Source organism: Bombyx mori, chromosome 3, assembly GCF_030269925.1.
Source record: "Bombyx mori chromosome 3, ASM3026992v2".
Lineage (NCBI taxonomy): Eukaryota > Metazoa > Arthropoda > Insecta > Lepidoptera > Bombycidae > Bombyx > Bombyx mori.
In genome coordinates, this window is record NC_085109.1 from 9,134,519 (window position 1) to 9,156,516 (window position 21,998).

The window sequence follows — 21,998 nt, forward strand, 5'->3', positions numbered from 1 at the left end:
CGGTTGGTTGGTTACAGCGGAGCCGCTGCCGCTGATGGAGCTGTGCCGGCGCGTGATCCGGCAGCGCGTGGGCCGGGGCCGGCTGCGCGCGGCGGCGTCCCGCCTGTCGCTCCCGCCCGCGCTCACGGCGTACCTGCTGTACCGCGCGCCCTAGCGCCCGCCGACCCGCACTCACTCCGCGTACACGATTCCGATTTGACTTAACTTTTATTTTAACGTTATCTGTGATAATTATATTTTAATGACGAATTGAAATCGGTTATTTCTGAATTCGATGCATCCCGATCGGCGCTCGTCTCGCTGCGTCGATCCTCTTCCGTTTCTGTCCTCCTTCGTCGGTGTTCGTCAACTAGTTTCTGAGATCCGTTCGAACGGATCGGCGTCCGCTTCGCATTCGATCGATTCGCCGAAACCAAGCAACGTTGCGGCGGCGGCGGCAAGATCTCGGCGAACCTTCCAGAAACGAGCCCCCCCTTTGATCTCCAAAATACGATCAGTGCTTTAATCGACGTGTTTAGTCAGAGCGAGGAAACGTGTCTCAGATTGAACAGGTGCAAGTTTTGTGACTCGAAAGACTATTATATTTGTGACAAGCAAATGTCGTTGTTTATGTAACAATAGCTTAAGCGTATCGCTCGGACGCGGTCGCCCCCAGGCCAGTGTATCGTTGGCAATCTTACTACGCCGGTCGATTTAGTGACTGGTTTTTTTTATTATTATTTTAATTTTTATTTAGTACTTTAAATTCCTATTGTAATGATTATGTGTGCGCGTGCGTGTGTCTGTATGTATATACGTCTGCAATACGCATCGCAACTACGAATGAGTGTGTCGAGTTCGGAATCGTTTTAGCTGACACTTCCTAAACGTTTTGACTTACTTTTGGTCACATCCAGCGAGTGCATGTCTTCACGACGTCTTCTTTCGTGACTAATTAGACTTATTAGATGTTAAATGCAAATTATAATGAATTAAAGATAATAATAATATTTTGAAGGCACTTGTAAGAGATATCGGCCATTCGATCCAGATTAGCTGTAAATGTAATTACTTCCATTTTAACTAAGCATATTTCATACGTAGATTGTATGGCGGCGTGGATATACGAACGGCCTTTTTACCGTTTCTCATACTCGCAGTACCTCTATAATTAACAAACTGTAAAATATATGATCATGTGTTTGTGTTGTATGTAAACGCATAGAGCGTTTTTTTTTATATGTATATTAATAACGCTGAGTTATGTGCGAGTGCTATAATAACGATGATACTATAAAACTGCCAAAAGAGAATGACCGGACCTGTGTCTGTGCGTGTGCTTGTGTGCGTGACTGGGCACGTGTAAAGTCGACGTATGTAATTTGTTGTAAGTTTGATAAATAAAACACGCAAAGCTCATTGAAGTAAAGTGATGTTATACTGTAAACCCTGCTAATGGACCAAACTCGAGATTTTCAGAACCCAATCTTATGTTACGTTTTATGTTCGGAGTCTTATGTAACAAAGCCACACTCGTCTTTATCCCAATGCTTCGGGGTTTGCTGTACATATTCACGGTTTAATGAATTAAAAAAAAAAAACAATCTATTTCTTACTCATGAGCGATGTAGTTAGTCTTTGTACATATTTATAATCGTTTTGCGGTGTTTTATGACTTTATTGTAAGTGAAAATGCATTTTAGTTCTATAAGTTTTCTAGGCAATGTTAATGAAAATCATTTTAACGGACAACTGCGTTGGACAGTCGAATCTCTTAGACAGAAAGACAAAAAAATAAGACGAGAGAACGAATGAAAATGAATTGTAATTCATAAATAAAATTATATACACATATTTTTATTGTTTTTTTGAATCATTGTAACTTCTAGGAATGCAATTCTCGTACAAAAATTATTTATATTATGGACGGACATGTTGAGAATCGTATTGCATTAAAATCAATTTTATAAATTTAAATAGTCACAAAATTAAACATGTTTACGTAAAATGAATTGATAATTTATTTTAAAATTAAAAAACTTATACAAAATTTCATCATTATCCTAATTTAATGTTAAGTACTGGAAATACTGTTATGACAAACTATTATGGCATTATTTTGTAAAATTATGATCTTAATCGCAGAGCGTGTGATGTTCTATAACTGTATCATCACTAATTATAATAGTATTTTCTTCAGGGAAATCTTGCAGTAGCTCTATTTGCGCGGTCAGCTCTTGCAGACCCCCAATCAGTTCATTCAAAGAAACCTGAAATAAATATAAACAAATGAGAATTTTTATTTACTTTTACATTAGATCATATTAATTATAGTTTTAATGAATTGACTATGACTGTCCCCGTCGTAATTTTGGCACAACAATGACACAGTGGCTTAGTCTTACATTTCATCATTTACAGTGTGTCACTTTTGTGATGAGAATACGATATAATATTTAATAACGCGAAGCTTTTCTCTAGAATCTGTTGTTACTGATTTTTTAAATAGAAAAATCTCCAGCTTTTTATAAATATTGTACTGAATTTGGAGACTTAGCTCGATACATTACAATTACAGTACATTTCCCACACAATCAAAATAAGCATACAGCGAATGTATTAAAAATTATGTACTATGCAATGAATATGAACACCACTATTTGCTTGTGTGGAAATCTGTATGTAGAATGTTTATGAGGCAGTAACCAATGTGGACTACTAGAGCAGCAAGTACTCAGTAAGGTACAAAATCTTATTGGTTGCTTCAGCTCTTTACGACACATTGACGAAAACTGCTTTTGATAGCTGTAAGTAAAGACAATTTGCCTTAAACATTACAGAAAACAACCAACTAATATAGATACTGATAGTTTAATAACGTAATAGTATTAGTACTGTTACGGCAATAGTAAAGAATCACGCGTATTCAGACGCACGATTTTGTAAATTATAATCTCAGATCCGTACATTTTGTAAACGTGGATCGAATGAGCTTTACTAAAACTCTTTGTTTTATTAGAATGAGATATAAGTAGAATAATTTGACGGAGATCCAAACTACATTAAGTTTGTTTTCAAATATAAGGGCTGAACACAGCAGCATTTGTTTAATTTCAATATACTTACTTTCGATTCTTCAAATTCTTTCAAAAAATTGTCCATATTGGAATCTTCACCTTCGAACTGGCCGGCCAGTACTTTCAAGTGGTCAGGTAAAATTGAGGTATCTAAACCTTCACTTGTATTATTTCGCAGTACTCTAAAAGGAAAACAAAATATATGAAGTGAGATCAAACATTATCCGTATATAGTAGAACATAACGCCAATTATGTTTAATATTAGATAATTAAAATGATAAAGAACAATTTAAGTTTTTCATTCCATATTCCCTTAATAGAAATGTATCAACTATTTTATTCTATAAATATGAAAAATGAATATGATTAAGATTTTTTTTTATATTTGGTTTTTGGGTTTAAATCTGTTAAAATGCCAATTTCTGTTGATTACTTTTGTTAATTGTCTTTTTATACTTTAGTATTTTTAAAGCTTTCAATTAGAAAGGACATTGGTCACCGCTTCACTTGAACAAGCAATATCGGGGAGAAAGCTGCCTCTACTAAAATAACATAATAATATATTTTCTCACTCAACTTACAAATAATAGATATATTTAATACGTTTTTTATTTTTTTTATGTTTGAGAGATTACTGGTGGTCCAGAGGCCTTTCTAGTTTGACTAAGACAGGTGGACGAGCAAAGGCTCAGCCAGGAGGCGTGGGATTTGCTATCAGCTACCCAAGCGCCTCCAAAGAAGACCTAACGACTCGAGAGTAGCTGCTTCGCGAATGAATCTACTACCGGATTGGGATCGACCCGCTGAGAACGTTCGGTGAGAAACTCAGCGGGCTGATGTTTAGGTTAGGTTGCACGTCGAGCTCTTTGCCAAGTTCGACGAGTACGGTTACTTTACGGGGTCTCTACTCCTAGTGTTAGAGCTAAAGGTGTCTAATGCAAGGGTTATTGGACCTGATGGATTCGTAAGGACGTGATATTTAATATGTGCTCAGTGACGCACAGTATGTAGTTGCACTTCGTTTACCTCAGTATCCTTCTTCTGGTGTACTCATGTCCAGTGAGCAAAGTGACGGTAGCCAGAGCCGTAGCGGTGGCGGTGTCCCGAGCTCTGCGCTCGACTTGCGCCCAGTCCACCTGCAGCGACACCGTATGTCGAGAACGTGGCTTCACGACGCACCGGTCGCCCAGCCAGGAAGCTGTTTTTGACACTGACATGTATTGTACTGGAAAATAAATAAATTCAACCATGAAATTCTTTACTAGAGATAATATTAAAATCTAAATTTAAACATAACGTATGGCTTGTAGCGGGTAGCTAACGTAGAACACAAAATATTCGGTTCCGCGAGTAAATTAACCCTTAGACATGGCCTACTGACTTTCTCGCCGGATCTTCTCAGTGGGTCGCGTTTCTGATCCAGTTGTAGATTCTGCGAAGCACTGCTCTTGCTAGGGCTAGTGTTAGCAATTTCTCTCAAGCCCGTGAGCTCGCTTACCAGGTCAAGCTTAATTAACTGGAGGCTACCAGTGAACATCTACATATACTGTGAACATTGTCAAACTCTGGTGGTTTTTAAATTAGATAACACAAAACTATATGTAAAAATATAAACTTACAATTAAAATGTACTCGCGCACATACAAACGTTGGCATGGCTGATTTGTTGTAAAGCTCCAAGTTAATTGGCATCCTAGTGACGGCGCGCACTAGTGCGGTGTCACCATATGTGACCAGGCCCGACCAACGCATATTCTCTCCACTGGCACACGCAAATAGTTTCACCTAGTTTACAAAAAATTAAAAATTAATATTTCGTGCCTCTTTGGAGATTCAACACCGAAATGTGAAATATGTTTTTCAATTTATTTATGAATGCTTAATTTTTTTTGTCAAACTCATATAGGAGGGGCCAATGTTCAGCAGAAGCCCATTTGAGTGAGAGAGCTCAAGGCCCACTTGAGATATAAGGCCGAAGTCTCAAGGGTGTAGTATAAGGGATGCCCCACCCTTAAAAATAGAAATATGACTGCTTCACAGCAAAAATGGGCAAGATGGCGGTACCTATCCTAGCGAGCTCACAACACAATCCGATAATCAGTAGGTTTTTTGTTGTTTTGTTCATAGGGAGTCGCGAGATTTGAAACCTGACAAATTTTCATCACTCAACAAGAACGAACAGAAGTAACTAAAGAGTCTTATTCTTTAGACCACAACGACTTCAAGAAACATTATTATGTGCTTGATGAAATATATAAAAATAACTAATAACTTAATGCATGTAATAAATTATAGCTACCTTTCTCGAATAATCACTGTTTTTGTCTAACATTAAATTTAACATCCCCGCTTGAGGGTGGTTGGTGGTGGGCGAGAATATTATCGGCAACGGTCTACACTCCATAGGTCCAAACGTGAGACTATAGATACCCCTGTTATCGCCGCGCGGTAGATCCACAGAAAAACCTTCTCCGAAAACTTGACAACGAATTTGTATTCTTTTATTTAAAGAATTTTTTAAACTCAATTCTTTTCTGCCGCCTCGCACCCAAGACATAATGTTGAAATTCGTTTTTATCGGAAACGTTTTCGGCTTCTCTGTTCCACCAGAAATTTCAATTGATGTCTGATGAAAGGATGCTGTTTCTTCGAATATTAACTTTCTGCAAACAAAACAACTCTAATGAGCTGACAAGATATCATGGACCTTTCACAAAAACAGCGACAAGCGTTAATACTATTTCACAGAAGACAACAATCATGATTGGGAAATTTAAACGTATTTACATTTTTTGTTTACATGCAATATTTACTATAGGCCATTTCTATTTCCTATAGGCTTATAGCTTATTACATAAGACTTCGAGAAAGAAGGACTTCTTAGAGCCAGTATTACAATCAAAAGTTATTTTTATGCAATGGATTTAGCAGATTGAATTAATTTTTATCTACTTACGCGTTACAGACAACACCTTCAGCGCCGTCGTAGTTCAAATTAACGGTTTTCGTACCGCCAGGCTGCAACTCGAAGTTGGACGGCGCGACTTTAAATGGAATCTCTACCGAAGAGTCACTTCTCAGCTTCGCTATCCACGTTCCTGGTATTGAACCGGCATTTTGTACTTTTATGCTGATCGCCTCTATAACAGTTAAACATATAAGTTTTAAGTTATCAATAAATGGATTTATTTTCTCATTTACGTTAAGGTGGTCATAATATCGTAGAATCCGCGGTACTCGAAGTTGTGTCTGAATCTAGGCCAAATTGTTCAGCTACGCAGAGAATTGTTCGAGAAGGAAGTCTGAATACAACTATCTAGGCCAAATTGTTGAACTAGGCAGGGCCAACTTCGAGAAAGAAGCTGATAAGCGCATACAGTTGGGCTGGTCTGAGTATGGAAAGCTCCGTCATTTATTTAATTCGGCAATCCCGCAATGATTAAAGACAAAAGTCTTCAACGCATGCGTGCTACCAGTCATGGCATATGGCGCCGAAACGTGGACATTGACGGTAGGTCTGGTCCGTAAGTTCAAAGTCAATCAACGTGCTATGGAAAGGGGTATGCTCGGAGTTTCTTTGGTGGATCTAGTCAGAAATGACAAAATCGGTCGAAGAGCAAAAGTAACCGACATAGCCCTAAGTATTAGCAAGCTGAAGTGGCAATGGGCCGGACATACGAGTCGCAGAACCGATGGCCGATGGCGCAGACGCGTTTCGGACTAGAGACCACGTAACGGTAAGCGCAGCGTTAGGCGCCCCCCTTTTTTTCGGGCAGGGGGCCGAACCTCATGTGAGGCTGCTAGGGGGCGCGCAGGGTATATAGGAGTTGACGGTCTGCAGATGTTCAGAACAGACCGCGAGTCCAAGGATGTTTAAGAGCCCTACCCACCAAACGACTCCCCTTGCACTCTCTCACCCGACGTCCATCTCCACCTGGGGTCAGAACCCAGTCAGAGTAGGGAGGTTCCCGCGGTCAACACTACAACCAGACTCGCGGCGCCACCCCTAGGGCGCCCGGTACACTGATGACTTGCGGCGATGTGCTGGAGAAGATTGGATGCGAAAGGCGAAGGACCCTTCATTGTAGCGGACTATGGGAGAGACCTACATCCAGCAGTGGAGAGATACAGGTTGATTATGTTAAGATGGTGGTCCGACGCGACATTAGACAACACAAAATCGACAAAAAATTACAAGCAATACAATTTAATTACCAAATCACAATCAATTACCTTTGGTTAATTGCAGTCTATTTGGTGCGTTGACGACGAGTTTAACCGTTCCCACGATTCCAATTAAATCAACTCTCCTCAGAACTGTATTGACACCGATCAAATTAACATGCAACGCGCCATTAAACGTCACGATTGGATCAGCTGAAAATTAATTTGTACATAAATATAAAATTATTGATCATTAGGGCCAAGACCTATGTAACTTAATTGAAGAATAAAAGCATATAGCTTGTTTAGTAGGGACCGAGACTAGCAATAACCCCATCTGTTCAATATTTATTGTACTAAATAGTTATAATTATAACTAGTTTTAACTGTAAAAGTGCTTAAAATATATGACCCTAAAAAATAGTTTTTTTTTTATTGCTTAGATTGGTGAACGAGCTCACAGCCCACCTGGTGTTAAGTGGTTACTGGAGCCCATGGACATCTACAACGTAAATGCACCACCCACTTTGAGATATAACTTCCAAGATCTCAGTATAGTTACAACGGCTGCCCCACCCTTCAAACCGAAACGCATTACTGCTTCACGGCAGAAATAGGCAGGGCGATAGTACCTACCCGTGCGGACTCACAAGACGTCCTACCACCAGTAAAAAAAGTATCAAAAAGTCGGTCATTACACTAAATTTATATGTATTTTGTTATATTAGCGGTAGGCAGCGACTTGGCTCTGCCCCTGGCATTGCTGAAGTCCATGGGCGACGGTAGCCACTCACCATCAGGTATTCCGTATGGCCGTATGGTGTAGGCACAAGGGCAATAAAAAAAAGAAAAAAAAAAAGATTTAATTGTTATAGTCAGTTGTTATAACAGAATAGGTACCTTTACAAGTGTTACTGTGACAGAAATAGCAAGTTTGTTTTTCAGATTTGTGACGTCACTTTAGTTGATGATCTATGTATAAACAGGCAAATAAAACAGTATAATTCTCTGTTTTGTTTGATACATATAGTAAAGCTTATTAATATACATTTTTGGATATAATTAGTTCTTTTTTTTTATAAAAAAGACATCTAACTAATCGGTTAACTAATGTTTTTGTTTGTCAATCGATTTTTCGTATTTTTTATTAGATCCTTTCGAATTGACGAACAATAAGTTCTATCAAAAGTCATACTGTAAAAAGGGTTGCAGCAAATCAAGGGTTGAATTTTATTCTAATTAAAACAGTTCTATTCGGAGATCGTTTTTGTGGGTATTTTTCTTTTATTCTGATTGGCCCGGTTCTAAAGCATTACGAGTAAGTTTATGCTATTTAAACGCAACTGTATCGGTGACATTAACATCTGAAAAATAAATAACTTACCAATTTTCAATTCTGAGAGCACAGGTGCAATAAACTTGATGGTCACTCTGATTGCGTTTCCACTCGCTAGTCTAAATAATTGCTTATTCATTCCTTTGGTTTTAGTTTTTCCTTGTGTCTCATCATTCGACCCCTGGCGGTCCAATAACACCTTGTTGATATCGCTCCTTTTTATCTCTTGAACATTCTTTATAGCAAACATACTCTCGCCCTCCGCTATAGACATGTCCAATTGTAGATCAACTTGAGATTCGCTGACTAAAACGAACGATTTCACGAGAGAACATTTCTCTTGGATCGGCTGAAAGGAGATCATGTTCATGCCGTCACACGACACCGCTTGAACGACTGGCATTTGAATATTAATATCAACATTTCCCTTCTGCTCGACTTCGCTGTCTATGGCGGCATCTTTTAGATAAATCGTAAACGGTAGGGTCGCCTCTATTTCAACGTTCGATGTGATATGTAAAGTGAACTGCTCCGATTTTCCGGGCGATAAAAGCAGCGGTAATCTTGGCAGTTCGATGTTTAAGTCCTTGCCTCCATTGGGTAGGTCATCAAATTTGAATTTGGCCGTTAACCAATTTTCTGTTTTTGTTGTTATGGTTATGGTTATTGCACAACTGACACCTAAAATTTATAAAATCATCATATATTTTACGTAAAATTTAATCCATGTATGTAAAAATAAAAAAATTGTAAAAATAAGTTGCAACTAATATGACATATAATTTTTTAAGAAATGCGAACAATTTTTTCGTTGTATTCATAATTGTCAAGGTAAAGTTTGCATGAAACAACGTTTGTTGGAAATCTATATATATAAAAAAATAATTGCTGTTCGTTAGTCTCGCTAAAACTCGAGAACGGCTAGACCGTTTTAGCTAATGTGGAAGTCCAGAGAAGGTTTAAAAGGTGAAAAAATATGAAAATGCTCGGAATTATATAAAAACAAACAATTTTGTTTTTCCTTTGATGTGTCCCTGTCGGACGAATTCCTTTTGTTTTTAAGTTTAGGTCTTTTATTTATCGATTGAGGCACTACAAAGTCTACCGGGTCAGCTAGTCGACAATAAAATTTTTTACTATTAACAACAACATCAGAACATTGATTTTTACAAACTAGTTAATTTTTTATGTTAATGTGCACCTGACTTGATCTTCTAGCTGTAATAGTGACTGACATTCAGACTAATTTAATCATTAGTAAGATTAATATGAGAGTTACCAATAGTATCATTATTATATCATTTGAATAATTACTTACCTACAAATCCGTGAACAAGTGATGTCGTTATCTCAGCCCATTGTTCTGTGAATAAAAAAATAATAGTAAATGACCTTTGCAAAACTTAATGCCAATGACGATCTATTCTTTGACAATGACATATTATGTTATACGTATTAAATAGTAGATTGATTTATGAGGTAGGTTTGAGTTATTTAAGTTAGTTTTGAAAGAAATGTGGTAAATTTTAGTGTTGTTAAAATAAAGCCCATGTTTATGAATAAAGCCCCACAAACCTTTAGCCAAAGCCTCTCGTTTCAAAAGTTTCAGTTGCATTACCTCGTGCCAATCTACAGACTTATCTAACTCTTTGTATTTACTGTTTGGGGAGGGAGCGTGTGACGTACTAGGCTCTCCTGAAAAAGCCAACTAAATACACGTATCGAAATAAAGTCACAATAACAATGAAGAATATTTTAAATAGGTGCCTCAAAAAAACCTGATTAGCCATAAAAAAACAAAAACTATAAATCTCTATTAATTACCTTTGTTTGGATGTATAGGACTGTCCCCAGATTTAAAACTAGATTTCTCTTGAACAGTGATTATCGTAGATTGGCTTTTGCTTGACGGGGATCTTGATCTAGTCAGTCTTTTATTTTTCATATCTTCCATTTCCATTTCGTGTACAGTGTGATTGGTGATTATAACTTCAGGTATTTGCTTCTGAATTTGTTGAACATTGTCCAAAGTGATAACTGTACTCACTGAAGCTGTAGAGCTGGCCGTCTCGCCTTTTTTCGTATCTTTCAGGAGAGTCACTGGTTCAGAGTCATATTTGCTCTCTTGTTTATTCATTTGCAGCTCTGTCAGTGGTGATTTTCTATTCGGTTGTTTCTTCATATAATTTTGTAGTAGTTCACTTACACTCACATTTGAATGCTTTCCTAATAACAAAGAATGTAAAGATAAAATATTCACTTCATCTCCATTGTATCAAGGCGCAGTAGCGTATGAAGTGAGTTTCAGCGGAGCTACTAAAAGATTTGTATTGTGGACCCAACATTGGGTCAAAATAACTTAATTAAATGATCCTTCACCACAATGCAAATGATACTGCAGAATAATACTGTTACTAACTGTAACTATACTGAGATCTTAGAACTCGTATCTCAACGTGGGTGGCGGCATTCACGTTGTGGATGTCTATGGGCTCCTGTAACCACTTAACACCAGGTGGGATGTGAGCTAGTCCACCAATCTAAGCAATATAAAAATATATATCTATACAAAGCAAAGCTTCATTTAAGCATTGAGAAATTTATTGTTCTGATTTTTACTACTTATTAAACAAATTTAAATCAACAATTCCGAAAACTACTCTTTTGGATTAGCACTATACACCGTGTGGCAGACCACATTCAGGCATCATTTTGAGCAGTTATTAGCCTATCAGGAAGGAGCATTCGGGAACATTTAAGTAAGCGTTGCGTTAAATTATCACTTACCTCCTAGATAATCGGCTATTTTGGATATACTAAAAGAATTCTCCGTTAACTCATCAGTTTCGTCAGAAGTTAATTTCAAAGAGGCGTGCAGGTTCTTTATCAGAACATCGGTGGGAGTCATTGCAGAATGTATGCCTTTGTGTCTGCCCTGTGCTCCTGGGTTCAATGTAACGGATCCCTGCATGTTGTACGTCGGTTGCTGCTGGAGTTTAACCGCAGATGGCACTTCTTTGTTTTTATCGCAGGATAATGGAATTTTAAAAGAAGCTTTTTCAATCGTTTTGCTGGCCGCAGCTCTGTTCGTGCTCTGTTTTTCAATGTTAGTCTCGCGCGGCTGCCGAACCGGCACGGAATCTAAGGTGTTATCCATAATGGTATTTAAATTCTTTGGTATTATTTTTGAAGAAGCGTTTGTTGAAGCTGTAAGTAAAATTTGAACGCATTATTTTCTAAATTCGATTTTAGGGTTGATTTTTCAATTGTCAGTAAAATAAATGAGATAAAATACAACATTTACACACGAACAAATTAAGTTACAGTTGTATGAACAAAATAATTCAATTAAATTCGCTTTTGGATTCATCATCATCACCAGCCCACAGAAATGTACTGCTGGATAATATACCATAGGCCTCCCCTAAGGTTGATCATAACGACCGATTCTACACTGCCTGTATCCAACAAATTCCTTCTGCTACAAGTTGTCGGTACACTTTATGGAAGACCTCATGCCAACGCCTCATGCCAACGCTGTGCGTGGTCACCACTCTTTAATTTTTTTTGCATCCAGCGCTATAAGCGTAGAAGATACGATCAATATTCCCTGCCCACTGCCATTTCAAAATTACAATCCTATGAGCTGTGTAATTTACTTAAATGCACACGGTGACGTCATAATTTTCTTTATGAGCAACATAAGTTTGAAATGGATAGTTGATGGATAATTATTATTTTAGAATGGAACCGCCCGCCTCGTACCGTCCGGCTTTGTAACGAACTCCCCTCCACGGTGTTTTCCGAGCGCTATGACTTGTCCCATTCTAAACGAGGCTTATGAAGAATACTCAAGGCAGCGGCTTTGCTGTGCCCATGGCATTACTGTCGTCTATGGCGTCATGGCGTCTATGAGCACACGTTTTTAACTTAACCGAAACGCAAAAAAAACAGGAAGCATACTTGTCTCTAATAATCGGTTAATCAAATAGATATATAAACCAATAACGATCAGAACGTACCTTCAGTGACGCTCGGAAACGCTGATCTATCAGGGCTATCCGTTTTGCCAAGCATTCGAGCAAAATCCGGACATCTGTATTTAAAATAAGCTCCCACTGATAAGTTAGAGTTGTCCATTCTAAAAAAAATTAAATAAAAAAAAAATATGTACAGCAAGTAGCTTGCTGTAGAAGATTACGGTTTCATGACATTTAAAAAAAAATAAGCCCTCCAAACGCAACCTTTCATGCCTTCAATAACAATTTCATTTAATAAATTACCCAAACACTCAATACTAATACTTCTTCAGTATCGAACGTAGGTCTCTATCATGAAGTACCTCCAGTACAAATAAATTCAGTGACCATTAATTAATTCGTAAATGAATTAGATACAGAGAACAGATCTTGTTCGATATTACGAAAGATTGAACACTCATTCTGGATAATACACAAAAACACTATAAAGTCCATGAAATAGGGCGATTGTCGTGTGGTGAAGAGCTGTGGACAGGTGGCCCTTTCAGATGATTCAAGAAATATTAAAAAATAAACTGAAAGCTTACGAAATACTGTCAGGAAACTGAGCTTGTGTCTGCTGTATTGGTAGCGGAGCTTCCCTTCGTATCAAAGATTCTTCATCAGCTGATAAATCCCTCTAAAAAACATTGTAACGTGTACAGTGTAACAAAGTATGCATTGCAATAAATAGCAAGATGGGAAACTTTCTCGAACAACAAATCACAGTACTGGTGATTCCCAACATGAATAATATCATTAAAAATGACTTGATGAACTACACATTTTTTTAAAACAATTCTAAAACAGGTAATACACAAGTCAATAATCTCAAGTCACATGCATTATAAAAATTCCTTTATATTTTTTTAAATCTCATAAACAGATTAGTCAGATCAATTAAGTTTTCTGCTATAAGCTTTTAGAATATAGAATTAAAGGTAGGTACTCACTTTGGACTGAAATGAGAATTCTGAAGCAATTGAGTGTCTCATAATATCCTGGACCTCCAGAGTTTGTCTGTTCATCTTATTAGTGATGCTATCTAGTGTGACAGAATGACGATTGATTGGAGCCGTTTTAGAATTTATTTCATCTGCCCCAGTTGATCGCCCTGTCATTTCTCCGGGATTGAATGCTGTCTATAAAGTAGATCACATGACTTTTTCTGATGATACACTTTTTCTTTTAAAAGTTGTTAATGTTATCACTAATATATAATTTACATATATATATATGATTTGGAAAATATTGTTACTATAATTATAATGAGGATACTGGAGCTCATTGAAACAATTAAATCGAATATTGCCAGCCTGCCACTGACTCTCACACTATCTGAAAGCTGACAACCGATTCATCAAACTGAAATGTAGGATGGCTTAGTACTCATTTATGCATGGTTCCTACATGGCCAACCATCGGCTTAGATTGTATGGATATTAAGTAAAGTTCAATACATATATTTAATAAAATAGTACACAGAACAGTTCAATAAAATATTTTGTGTAGAGCAGTTATCCATTTCCATTTTAATAAGTGTTGTAATATCAAATGTTTCTTAATAAGATTCTTGTTTTTTAATTATCATTTTTTCTTTAGAAGATTGTTGTTACTTACCGATTTACTGAGGGATATATTTTCAGAGACTGATTCACCAAAGGCTAAAAAATTAGATTCAATCAGAAGTTATGGGTTTTTAAATTATAGTATAGTAATTTATTTTAAATATAATTTCCAGTATCAACAAAATATATAATGTGTGACTACAGTATCAAAATACAGAAACATTAATCTGGGTATATTAGGCGAACTTAGCCTTAGATCCAATTTTGGTAGGTATATGTGTGATACTGAGTGTTTGCTAAGTGTTTTACGACATAACTTGATATGTCTTTGGATTCTGGTAGCCGCATAACATCGGGTATGTTTTTATCTATCCTTAATGACATTAGATTAAGGGAAACATACATACAAATCATTATCAATACAAATTTACGATCTCATTCAAATACAATTCGTATAGTTAATGAATTTATCCACCTACCTTCAACTCGTTCCAAGTCTAAAATACCAGAAGAAGATTCGCAGTTGAAAGTTGATTTGTTGACCATTATTTGTGCAGCAATCCTGAAACCAAAAAATTCGCACAAAATAAATACTTAACTAGCACAGATTTCTTCCATCGTGCAAGGGGTAATAATTACATTATGATGAAGTAATAAAGGTTTAGATATAAAACGTACCTGTAGACAAGTTTATATTCCATCCAAATATCAAACAATAAAGTCTTACCTTTTCATATCATCGTCACTCATCTCTCTGAGACGTGCGTTTTGGAAAGACCTATCTTCTGCTAAGTTTAGCAGCCTTTGTATTTTATTCGGAGTCATTATAGGATTATCCATCTTTCGCACTTTATTTCTAACACAGTCGTAGGATTTTTTGAGACCTTAATTTTACGTTACTTTTTAAAAGTTTCAAAACAAACGTCAGATGGCGATGAATGATGAATGAACATAGACCTATATAGTATGAATGAATGAACTATCAACTACGAAATCACATTTAGGGTGCGTTCCACTAAGCGTTCACAACGATCACGCTCACGACCGCAATTTTTCCCGTTCCACTTGCTTGTGAGCGTTACTGTCGCAAACTCAAGTGGAATGGATTTATAGAGCGTTTTGAGCGTGGAGGTAAATAATACAAACGGCGAGTTAATAAAAAGCTTTAAGAGGTTAGGTAATAATCTGTAAGCCTTGAAAATAAACTTATTTAATTATTGTTTAAATCGATTCATATTGAAAACATTTATAATTTAATCTTTTATATTTAATATTAGTGGTGTATTTAATTAATTTACGTTCAAATGTAATTAAAATGTCTTTTCGGCGGCTTTTCGGCACTTGGATATTTGCTAAGAGGTCGCACTAATGCTCCAGATAGTATCTCTTTCCGCATAAAATAACGTAAGCTTACCGGTCGCCATTTTTTGATGCTTTGAATTTTGAAAACGCCGCTAATTTTCTCAACGATCACTTCGGCCCACCTTTTTAAATGGGTCGTCGTGGGCTTCGCGTGAGCGTAAGTCATGACGTCATAAGTGACGTTTTCGCCTTGACCACAACGACCGCGGTCGTTAAATGGAACGACTAAAGGAGTATTTTGATCGTTGTGGGCGCTTAGTGGAACGCACCCTTAGATATCGTAGACCTATAGGTACCGATAAATGGGGCGATTAGGGATTGAGAGGCGAATGGAGAAAAAACCAGGAAAATCTTTGAACGCTCAATATAAGTTTTTTAATCGTTGCAAAATCTTCTATTTTTTGTAGTGAACGTTGTAGTAGAACGTTGAAAGTTCACAGAACAACTGTGAATATGCATGATAATAGCTGCTCACTTATAAAAAATCGTATTTCAAATTAATTTCTTGCGGTGGTAATTATTTTAGGGTTAGAAACTTTGATTTCTTTTATTTATCTGATAATAATAGACGACTGTGATTTATAAACGTTATTTAGTGTTTGAACCATCATATATATTAAAGGTAAGTCTCAGTTGTTATTGGTTTTAATGTTTTTGATAAAATAAAAATACATGTAAAAATCTATTGTTTTTGCGGATATTGGGGACGTTTCAAGTACAAAGTACAAATAACAACGAAAAAGGGGTCAATTGGGATGAGAATAAGTAAAATGGAAACGAACTAAGTAAAAATAGGTACAGGTTTGTAGGGTTGTCTATAACAATATTTTTGAATTTGTTGGTAAGAATCTGGTTTATTCATAAATTTTTTGTCTAGAACTTTTATTCAAATTTATCAATGCAGTGTTATTTTATTGTTTGGCAAATATTTATATTATCAGTTCCATGCTGTTTTCTATTTTTAGATATGCCTCGCGTGTACGTATCAAAGAGTGCAAATCCTTATAAGAGATATGATCCCTTAATATTAAAAACAATAATAAAAGCCTATGAAATTAAAGTCTTTACTTGAAATACCTAAGCAATTTACCATAAGTAAGTCGATTTTGCACAGACATGTAATAAGAACGATGAAATCTCAAGGTGGACAAAAATGTGTAAGTAATACATAATAAAATATATTAATATTTGTTCAGAGTGGGGGTATCCACCTGATTAATTCATGGAATAACGGACACACCTAATCTCTTAACCCAGATAAAAATATCAGCCCCTAAGTACTTACTAAGAACAAAGAAATATATAACGCTTATAAGAAAGAGCGCTCGTTCGAATTTAGGTGCTTACTCTCCTTTAAACAGAATCCTTTGGAGTCCCAATAATTATTGTAGTCACAATAATCTCCACGGTAGCGCAGTCTCCGTCAATGTTCATTCAGAGTTGTCCGATTGCGCTGAACTAATTTTATGTGATGAAATAGATGTTGTTTCTAATTGTCTCACAACTTACAATGAAATGAACTAACTACCTAAGACTAGTTATTTCTTTAGCCCTTTAATAAAGATGACTGATTAAAAATTTTGCATCTGTGCGGCTTCTCGGATTCTTTCAAAAAATCCACTGAATCTGAATAAATTCCCACCATTTTGCTGGAATACTATTTCAATTCTCATCTAATCTCGTTTCATTACATTTGATTTCATTGAATTTCATCCCAATTGATTAAATTTTCAGATAAATCTACTTCGTTTTGTACTTTTTGGCGAGAACTTGAGAGGCGAAAGTGTGTGAACTGTTTTATTTTCTTAATTTAGTCATTAATCAGATTTGAATGTACAATAACAGTGGTTTATTAACTGTTTAGCATATGTGAAAGTGCATAACTGTGGGACGATGAAATCAAGACGCTGGACCTAGCTTTTATCGATTTTTCAAAAAGTCCGCTGCAAAAGTCTCTGTAAAAAACCAACATTTTACTGAAACTTTATTTCATCCAATCTCATCTTGTTTCACGAAAGTTTTCACTTTGTAATTATATTGCAATCTTTATAATTCAATGAAAAACCACAAATTATGATCACACATAAGATCGAAGAATTTACAACTAAGCCGCCAAACTGCAAGGCGAGCGAATAACATACCTCCCTTTTTTTTCGGGCACGGGGCCAAACCTCCGACTAGGTCCCCGCGCCTAGGGGGCGTGCGGGGTATGTGGGACTTGTCGATCTGCAGATGTTGGGAGCAGACCGCGGGCCCAAGGATTTTTTTAGAGCGCTACCGCACTAAACGACTTCTCTGCGCTTTTACACCCTAGGTCCAATCTCAGCCTGAGGTCAGAACTCGGTCAGAGTCAGGGGGTTCCAGCGGTCAACACACTCAGAATCGCGACGCCACCCATACATAGGACGCCCGACCGACGAGTCGTCGAGGCGATAGTCAACGACCAACGACGCCGGTCTTCGCGGTACGTCGGCCCTACCAAGCCACCCGAGCAGCGCCGCTTGTGTTCCGGGATACCCCGCTGGGTCAGAACCAGCCTGCCCGGTCGTCGTAACGCAATACACCGCTGACTGGGTTGCTCTTTCAGAGTATGTTCAGCGACGTCTGCAATACGGACCGCATCGCGTACCGCTGCCGATGACTCGTCGTCCCATCCGCCTGGTGCCAGCACGCTAGAGTGATGGTAGCGTGCGGCACAGCATCGACCCCCTTAGGTCACCCCGTGACCATCACCGGGAGGAGACTGCCTCCTCAAAGGGGGCGAAAAGCATACCAACACCAACCACTTTGACAACTATATGGTATCTGATTCCAGTGGCAGATTCAGAGAAATACTTACTAGGTCAGATACTAACAAAGTCTCTCAGGCCGAGCTTTGTGAGCTCGCATACTGCATTTGGCGTAAAACAGTGGGACATTAGGTAACCAGTGTTTGCGAAAATGCACAATTAAGAGAACATCCACAAACTTTGTAAAAATGACTTGATAAAAATAGTTTTATACAGCAGAATAGAATAGGCGAGAAAATATCGCCGGTTTGTATACATACTTCGAAAGGCTTTAGCGTCATTTAACTAACATCAACTTTTTTCTAAGGTAACAGGTCTAATTCGTTGATACAAGCGATATAACATAGGTACATCCGAAATAATAGGTTGGGGAAAAGTATTTTCGCATTATAGTATGTATGAACCAGCGATGAGAGATGCTTGCAAAATTGAATACCAGGGCTACGAATACCGAAAAATACCAGGGTCATAAAACAGGTTTTTAAAATACTGGAAAGTATACTTTTTTTATTATTTTTTTCTATCTTCATTTTCATCTAAGCAATAAAAAAAATAAAAAAAATACTGGACAGTATACGTACTGCTTGAGACGCCGCGGTGTTCAAATTTGAAAATACTTGTATAGGAATTCAACCCCTATTCCATGAAGAATAAGTAGCAAAATCGTATAACAGCAGGCGGGTATCAATTTTTCTAATGAAATACGTACTTAACAAATGTTCACGATTGACTTTCACAGTAAAGGAATAACATCGTGTAATAAAAATCAAACCCGCAAAATTATAATTTGCGTAATGACTGGTGGTAGGACCTCTTGTGAGTCCGCACGGGTAGGTACCACCACTCCGCCTATTTCTGCCGTGGAGCAGTAATGCGTTTCGGTTTGAAGAATGGAGCAGCCGTTGTAACTATACTGAGACCTTAGAACTTCTATCTCAAGGTGGGTGGCGCATTTACGTGGTAGATGTCTATGGGCTCTCGTAACCACTTAACGCCAGGTGGGCTGTGAGCTCGTCCACCCATCTAAGCAATAACAAGTACTTAATTTCAATAGTAGTTTGATGTCACTTCCGTTGCATACCTGCGTGACGTTCTGTAAAATTTTTACCCTCATGCGCCTAAAGAAGTTTCACTTCAAAAACATAAAAAAAAAACACTTTGAAGTTCAAAGCATTTTTTTTTTCAGAAATCCGTTGTGTTGCTTTTTAAGATATGAATCATTTTCATAGGCAGTATTTTCATGTGAGTGTTCAAGTTTTTTGAGCATCCGTCTTCAGCACATAATAACATACTTTCATACTTGCAAGTATTTTTTGTTCGTACTAGGGCGCCGTACGTCGCGTCGGTTTTAAAACCTGGTAGCGTAAAAAGGCCTCGCCTCGAATAACTATCTTTAGTATGCACTTTTAATAAAATCTCTTTGGCTATACTATTTGCATCTGGCTGGTTTTGGTATCATTAAAAGCTTACATTTTAAAGAAGACAAGTCCAAATTCAAATTAGGAAAATGTGCGATTTTTATTTATTTTTCGTACTGCCAAGATCATATTAAGTGTATAATCTATGATATTAAGTTGTAACACCGGTCACTCACACACATGCGCACGAATACGCAAAACCGCAAGTGTGGGACGACATTTGCAAATGAATATGCAAAGTTTTCGCTGCATTCGTGGTTTTCCAAGCTGTGTCGGTTTTTTAACAGACATCAAAGCGCGCGAACCGCGAACCTTCGCGTAGTCTCCCACACATTCGTTTGCCCAGTTGCGCCGACGATTTCGAAGGTAACGGACGTATCGCCTATCGCCATTTTCATAGTTCGTGACATGTACTGTGTAGCGTATCTTCATCAAAAGAAATCCCATAAAAACAGCATGGCTGTTAATGATGTCTGGGAAAGAATTCAAGACTCTTTTTCTCTTCAATGTTCTATTGACGAATTAAAAAGGAGAAATTCGTGAGACATTCGTAAACAAGTGTAGGAGGAAGCGCAAACGGGTTCGCAAATTGAGTATGCGAACCCATTTGCACAGCCGCTAGGTTTGCGAATGAATGTTTGACGGCGCGCGCCGTCAGTGGTCGGCATAAGACTTGTAAGCTTAGATTATAAGCTATGGTCAAGATGAGTGAATCTAATGAAGAAATTCGATACCTTTTAAAATTTTACTACAAAAAAGGTAAAAATGCAACGCAAGCCGCGAAAAAAATTTGCGATGTTTATGGACCTAGTGCAGTGTCTGTGAGAGTAGCACAAATTTGGTTTAAGCGTTTTCAATCCGGAAATTTTGATGTCAAAGATGCACGTCGCTCTGGTCGCCCTATTACGGATAAAATGGATGCCATTTTTGAATTAGTGGAGCAAAATCGGCATATCAGTAGTTACGACGTAGCTAAAGAACTGGGGAATTGACCACAAAACAGTTTTGGCGCATTTGAAAAAAATTGGGTACACAAAAAAGCTCGGTATTTGGGTACCTACCTCATGAGCTCACTGAAAAAAACCTAATGAACCGTGTACTAATTTGTGATTCTTTATTACGACGTAATGAAACCGAACCATTTTTGAAGAAGCTGATAACTGGGATGAAAAGTGGCTCACGTCCGACAAGAACGTGCGAAAAAGGTCGTGGTCAAAGGCCGGTAAGGCTTCACAGACTGTGGCGAAACCCGGGTTAACTCGCAACAAGGTGATGCTGTGTGTGGAGGGATTAGAAGGGCATTATTCATTATGAGCTGTTACCACTAGGCTGGACCATCGATTCTGAACTGTACTGTGAACAACTGATGAGATTAAAGCAAGAAGTTGAGAGAAAGCGGCCGGAATTAATCAAGAGAAGAGGTGTAATTTTTCATCATGATAATGCTAGACCTCACACATCTTTAGCCAATCAGCAAAAATTAAGAGCCTGGCTGTGAGGTGTTAATGCATCCGCCGTATAGTCCTGACCTTGCAGCTTCAGATTTCCACCTGCTTTGGTCTCTTTAGAATTTTTTAGGCAGTGTCAGGTTAACATCACAAGAGCACTACCAAAATCAATTGTCGCAGTATATTGATCAGAACCTCCAAAAAACCTACAAGATAGCAAAAAGTTATTGAACAAAATGGTATTAGTTAAATATAAATAAACTATATTAAAAATGTCGTGAATTTTCTTAAAAAATGTTAAGAAACTTTTCCCCAACCTTATATGAGTCGACTATTATCAAAGCCGGCAATGTGACTTTTGGACAATTATTGGTAAATCAGAAAAACGAATTATTGACTTTGTATTCCATTGGCAGTCACAAAACTCTTCTTAACTACATCTTAGATAAATAACAGGTTAAGTATTAACCTTTATTTAATGCAGGTTTTGAACCGTATTCTTTGAAGGAGACGATTATATTCAAATCAATCTGTATTGACATACCAATAACATTTTTTTGTCCAAATGCACAGATTGCCACCTTTGATAATAGACGACTCGTATATAACAAAATAAAATGAGGTAATACAAAATCTGCAGTAAATAAAAAATTTGCATTAGCATTCATTAGTTCTGTTCTGTGCAGATTCACAAGACATCTTACCACCAGAGTAATTGTGCAAATTATAAACTTGCAGGTTTGATTTTTTTTACATGATGAGAAGTCCCTACACGGTGGAAGTCTATTGTGAACATTTGTTAAATACATATTTCATTAGAATAATTGGTACCCACCT

The 21,998-nt window shown here is 37.5% G+C and overlaps 2 protein-coding genes across 8 annotated transcripts in view; one reads left to right on the forward strand and one right to left on the reverse strand.

Moving 5' to 3' along the window:
• LOC101746494 (protein gustavus) overlaps nucleotides 1-3,345 on the forward strand; it is a 61,388-nt gene extending 58,043 nt beyond the window's left edge. For all 6 annotated transcript variants that reach the window (XM_012695145.4, XM_004931699.5, XM_012695143.4 and 3 more), the window contains one exon: nucleotides 18-3,345. In XM_012695145.4, the coding sequence (XP_012550599.1) occupies nucleotides 18-154 (137 nt within the window). In that variant the 3' untranslated portion in view covers nucleotides 155-3,345. The remainder of the gene's footprint in view (nucleotides 1-17) is intronic.
• Nucleotides 1,786-21,998, reverse strand: LOC101746638 (uncharacterized). 2 transcript variants are annotated; one of them, XM_004931700.5, is made up of 19 exons: nucleotides 21,395-21,998; nucleotides 14,872-21,273; nucleotides 14,624-14,706; nucleotides 14,197-14,240; nucleotides 13,530-13,718; nucleotides 13,125-13,216; nucleotides 12,580-12,698; nucleotides 11,345-11,764; nucleotides 10,382-10,783; nucleotides 10,133-10,252; nucleotides 9,876-9,920; nucleotides 8,606-9,238; nucleotides 7,291-7,434; nucleotides 6,014-6,197; nucleotides 5,357-5,720; nucleotides 4,677-4,842; nucleotides 4,084-4,282; nucleotides 3,106-3,238; nucleotides 1,786-2,249 (listed from the first exon to the last, which is right to left on the reverse strand). In XM_004931700.5, exons 2-19 carry the CDS (start codon nucleotides 14,982-14,984, stop codon nucleotides 2,115-2,117), a joined length of 3,585 nt encoding a protein of 1,194 aa, XP_004931757.2. In that variant the 5' UTR covers nucleotides 14,985-21,273; nucleotides 21,395-21,998; the 3' UTR covers nucleotides 1,786-2,114. The 2 variants fall into 2 exon arrangements, with proteins under 2 accessions (XP_004931757.2, XP_012550595.1); XM_012695141.4 differs by lacking the exon at nucleotides 10,133-10,252 and having other exon boundaries at nucleotides 14,872-21,430.